At 35.8% G+C, this 4,720-nt stretch overlaps 2 protein-coding genes across 2 annotated transcripts; one reads left to right on the top strand and one right to left on the bottom strand.

Moving 5' to 3' along the window:
• Window positions 1–456: 456 nt before the first annotated feature.
• LOC133797405 (cathecol O-methyltransferase 1-like) lies at window positions 457–2,374 on the top strand. The gene is made up of 4 exons (XM_062235293.1): window positions 457–1,104; window positions 1,378–1,688; window positions 1,786–1,850; window positions 1,937–2,374. The coding sequence occupies exons 1-4, from the start codon at window positions 680–682 to the stop codon at window positions 2,231–2,233; spliced, it is 1,098 nt and encodes a 365-aa protein (XP_062091277.1). The 5' UTR covers window positions 457–679; the 3' UTR covers window positions 2,234–2,374.
• On the bottom strand, window positions 2,332–4,421 carry LOC133797406 (protein CURVATURE THYLAKOID 1B, chloroplastic). The gene is made up of 6 exons (XM_062235294.1): window positions 4,033–4,421; window positions 3,842–3,945; window positions 3,637–3,723; window positions 3,450–3,512; window positions 3,268–3,305; window positions 2,332–2,705 (listed from the first exon to the last, which is right to left on the bottom strand). The coding sequence occupies exons 1-6, from the start codon at window positions 4,199–4,201 to the stop codon at window positions 2,648–2,650; spliced, it is 519 nt and encodes a 172-aa protein (XP_062091278.1). The 5' UTR covers window positions 4,202–4,421; the 3' UTR covers window positions 2,332–2,647.
• Between the last annotated feature and the right edge of the window lie 299 nt (window positions 4,422–4,720).

A 4,720-nucleotide genomic window follows, 5' to 3' on the forward strand; every position in this document is an offset into this window, starting at 1 on the left:
CAACCGGATACCCCATGCAGTGTTGTTTACTCCCAAGCTTTAATTATTTGGCTGAAAAGTAATTATCCACACTCAACCTTTGCTTCTTCTTTTTTTTTTCTTTAAAAAAAACAAATTATCATGTATTTATATATATAAAAATTCGCATATGTTTCATGCGTAATGGAAGATAGGCTGTACAGCCACAAATGAATATCATATATAATTATTATATATAATGTGTCTACTTTATCCCATGCGGACCCAGGGGACTATGGTGGTCATGCCCCTTAATTTTTTAATTAAACCAATATAAATGTGTGTATAAATTTATATTGGCCTTCTAGAACTAAAAAAATTATACGTACATTATATATATTTAGTGTAATCTTTATGGAAAAAAAAAATGAACGAGTCCGTCAGTGACTTTATAATCTCATCTAGGGTTGGTGAACAAGAATTTATACATGGTGTGTTGTTTTTCTACATTTGGTGAGGATTTCTATTTTTTTTAATATGTGGTGTAGCAGAAAGATTATTCTTCTTTAGGTGACAAGGTTGACACAAACTAAAGCATATCACGATGCACTGTTAGGTTTGACTCGATCATTCGGACGGAGACTATAAACCAAAAGCCACTCAATTATTTAGCATTGTCACAACGCACCATTAATCTCAAGCACCAAAAGAAAACACTCCAATGGCGCCTCCGTCACAAGAATTGGGAAACACTCCACGAGCTGTTAATGATGAAAAGAATCAAGAAGAAGAGAACTTCGCATACGCAGCACAGCTTGTGAACTCAACTGTGCTCTCCATGTCCTTGCAATCCGCCATTGAGCTTGGAGTTTTCGATATCATAGCCAAAGCTGGCGATGCAGCTAAGCTCTCTGCGCCGGAGATCGTGGCGCAGATGCCGACCAGCAACACTGATGCGCCTAGAATGCTAGACCGCATCCTCAGAATGCTGGCTAGCCACTCTGTCCTTACATGCTCTCTGGAGACCGATGATCTAAGGGTCTACAGTCTCAATGATGTGTCCAAGTACTTTGTCACTAATGAAGATGGTGTTTCATTGGGTCCCTTGATGTCTTTGTTGCAAGATAAGGTCTTCTTGGATAGCTGGTCAGTCTTTATCTCTTCTTTTATTTTTATTTAATTAATTTTTATAATTAAGAACATTAATTGGGTATATTGCTATGGATCTTCTTAGTAAGGTAGTGTTTTTCTTGGTTCAAATTTCAAGTATTTGATTAATCGAAGACTTGTAGGTTAAAATGGATGGATTTTTCTGGAAAATGGAGAAGAGTTAGAGTTGATTTACAAATAATCAAAGTGGTCGATTTTTAACTTGTAAAAGGCTTAATTTGACTCGTGAGCTACACTGAATAATTGCAGGTCCCAGCTGAAAGATGCAATTCTTGAAGGAGGAATACCCTTTAACAGGGTCCATGGAATGCATGCTTTTGAGTATCCAAGCTTGGACCAAAAATTCAATCAGGTCTTTAACAAAGCAATGTACAACCAAACTACTTTGGTTATCAAGAAGATCCTAGAGGTTTACAAGGGTTTTGAGAATCTTGGGAAAGTAGTAGATGTTGGGGGTGGTTTAGGAGTGACCCTAAACCAGATCACTTCCAAATACCCTCATGTTAAGGGTATCAATTTTGACTTGCCTCATGTTGTAGAACATGCTCCCTCACATCCAGGTACATATGGTTTTTGATTTATGAAAGTCATGTCATATATTTTACTAAGCATTAGTTGCAGACTAAAAGTGAACGACTCATCAATGCTGTGTTGCAGGGGTTGAACATGTGGGTGGAGATATGTTTGAAAGTGTTCCAAATGGGGATGCCATTTTTATGAAGGTCGGTTTTGAAATTATTCCAATTGATTTGCAGGCACTGTTTCTTGATAGTACTTTAACTAATGTATATTAATGTTTATAATTTAGTGGATACTTCATGACTGGAGTGATGAACACTGCTTGAAACTTTTGAAGAATTGTTACAAAGCTATTCCAGACAATGGAAAGGTTATAGTTATGGAGGCCATTCTTCCAACTGTGCCAGAGACTAGTTCTGCTGATAGATGCATCTCCCAAATGGATGTGCTTATGATGACTCAAAATCCAGGAGGGAAAGAGCGCAGCCAAAAAGAGTTCTTAGCCTTGGCAACTGCTGCGGGATTCGGCGGAATAAGATTTGAATGTTTTGTTTGCAACTTTATGATCATGGAGTTCTACAAGTAGATTAGTATTTTAGTTTCTTATAAACTATGAAGGTGTATTCACTGTTGTTGCATATGTTCAAATTTTATTTTCTTTCTTTAGTAGATGTACTAGCAAACTGAATAAACTCCAGAGAGTAAAATAAATATATTTCTTCTTGTACTTCATCGTCAAATTATTGACTTATTACTAATTTTAGACTACTTTCCCTTCCAAGTATATAAAACATGTTATATCCGAACTACATGGTGCTTTAAAGGGAAAGGAAAGATAATAGTTACATGTATCTCCAAGAGAAGTACATTGCACTAGTCAGAAGCTTGTAGAGAGAAAAAAAAACCAGAGAATGGCCACATATTTACGGACAATGCTGAGATATTTTTCTTCAAAAGCCGGAATTTCAACTCATCTCAGCAACAATTTGGTGAGGTTCTTCTAGCTGCTCCCAATAATCTCCTTGTATGTGTCTTTTACTTTCTGTAACAAGACTTCCCTGCAATTTTCATCCACCACGAGTAATAATGAAAACTGTGTTAAGAAATTGTTTTTGTAAAAGGATCATCTGAATACCAATAACTGTTGTATTACTTTATAATATAATGTTTTAGATTAAATAAATGTGATAAATAGTTTCACATGTTTAACATACATAAATATACAAATGAAAGGTACAATATTTAGATAGTGCAAAATGTGTAACATATACATATTTGAGAGTTACAATTTCATTAACAAATTTGTAATTTACAAATATTGCCCATTATTAGAAAGTGAGCAAATTATAATTCACAATATTTGGATAGTGCAAATGTGTAACATATACATATTTGAGAGTTACAATTTCAGTAATAAATTTGTAATTCACAAATTTGTAATAACAAATTTCACTTTCTTATTCTATTTGTAATTTTCAATCATAGAGTTGTATTCTTATTTAATTGATCTTTGTTTATTGGTACTATTTTTCTTATAGTTTGGAGGGTTATTTTACAATTTACATGGAGTCAATTTACATATTTCTAACAATAACATGAATCTAAATTAGAAATACTGACCTGTCTGGCTTGAAAACCAGGTTCTTGTATGCAAACCACTGCAAAGAAAGATGAGCAAAGTGGAGAATAGATTAGACATTTGATCCACGAATGTCATTAATGTCGAATAAGATATGCTTATATAAACTCATCTGTAATTAGTTTTATGTAAATAAACCAGCTAAAAGAACTATCAAACTTACCCCAGTATAGCCAATTCCTACCAACTCAAGAACCCCAGGAATTAATGGAAGCCTGTCAATTGCCTGTTACAAAATCATGCTAATGTCTCAAAATCCATATTCACTTATTTAAACTTCACACAATTTTAATACTAAATATGTTCAAGAAAAGGAATAAAATGAAAGTTTATAGGGAGAAAATGGTCACCGAAATCATCCCAGTGGAGCCCCAAAGTGCAACAATACCAGCCACCGCAAGTGAAGAAACTGCATACTTGTCTTCAACTTTTTCCCACTGTGCGGCCAAAGTCAGAAAAGAGACAGAACGATGTGGTTGTTAAAATACTTAGATTTTCTTGAAAGAAAACAATGAAAGTAAAATGGATTGATGAGAAAGAGTCAAGAAGACATACGGCTTCTTGAACGGTCTGGATAATCTCTGGTGTCTCAGCTGTTGCAACTTCAGCTGGGGCTTCACCAGTGGCCATGGCAATGACATTTCTAGCAAGCTTACGGCCTGGTAAGCAAAAACCAAACCTTAAAAACAGTCGTCCTTTAGATTGAGAATGTTAGTGATCATAACAAAATAAAGGGGTGTTCTCACAGTAAACAGTGCTCTTCCATGGGCGCTTCTGAGTCTGCACTGGCGGCGGTGGAAGCGTAGGGAGAGACACACATTGCGGCGATGCCCCGGCAGATTGGCGGGGAGCCTTAGTGTCTACAAAGGTGGATGAGGAAGAGATGGTAAGAGCTGAGGAGGAACTTGAAGCCATGGCACTGGATCAATTGATCACTCTACAGGGTGTTTGAGTTGTTCCTGTGAAAGATTCCAAGGCACACCAGGATGAGAAAATTGAGTATTTGATATGATATGATAAAGTTGTATAAATCTATTTATGTGGTTTTCCTTATTTTTGTTTGTAAAGGGATTATTAGTTTTTGGATGATCTGATAATTTTTTGGGTTGCAATGTAAGTGAGGATTCTTGTTCTTCCAAGTATGGGGGTGCACAACCACTCATTTCTCATTCATATGGATAGTGTGATGACATGGAATGTAGGATAGGCATTTCATGGTTTTTGATTGGTTTGGAGTTTTCAGGTTGGACCCTTCTTCTGCCAAAATCACTTAGCTGTGTTATCTTCCTCATTAAAGAGACCAAATATCTTGTCTTCCTCTCTTGCCTGCATCTTTTTTAGGAGAGTACTAGTAGTGGGGACAGCCCCTTAAATGTACATTTTTTTTACATTTCACCATAGAAGGTTCTAAACTTTATAATAATTTTGTTAGAT

Source organism: Humulus lupulus, chromosome 8 (assembly GCF_963169125.1).
Source record: "Humulus lupulus chromosome 8, drHumLupu1.1, whole genome shotgun sequence".
NCBI classification, from domain to species: Eukaryota; Viridiplantae; Streptophyta; class Magnoliopsida; order Rosales; family Cannabaceae; genus Humulus; species Humulus lupulus.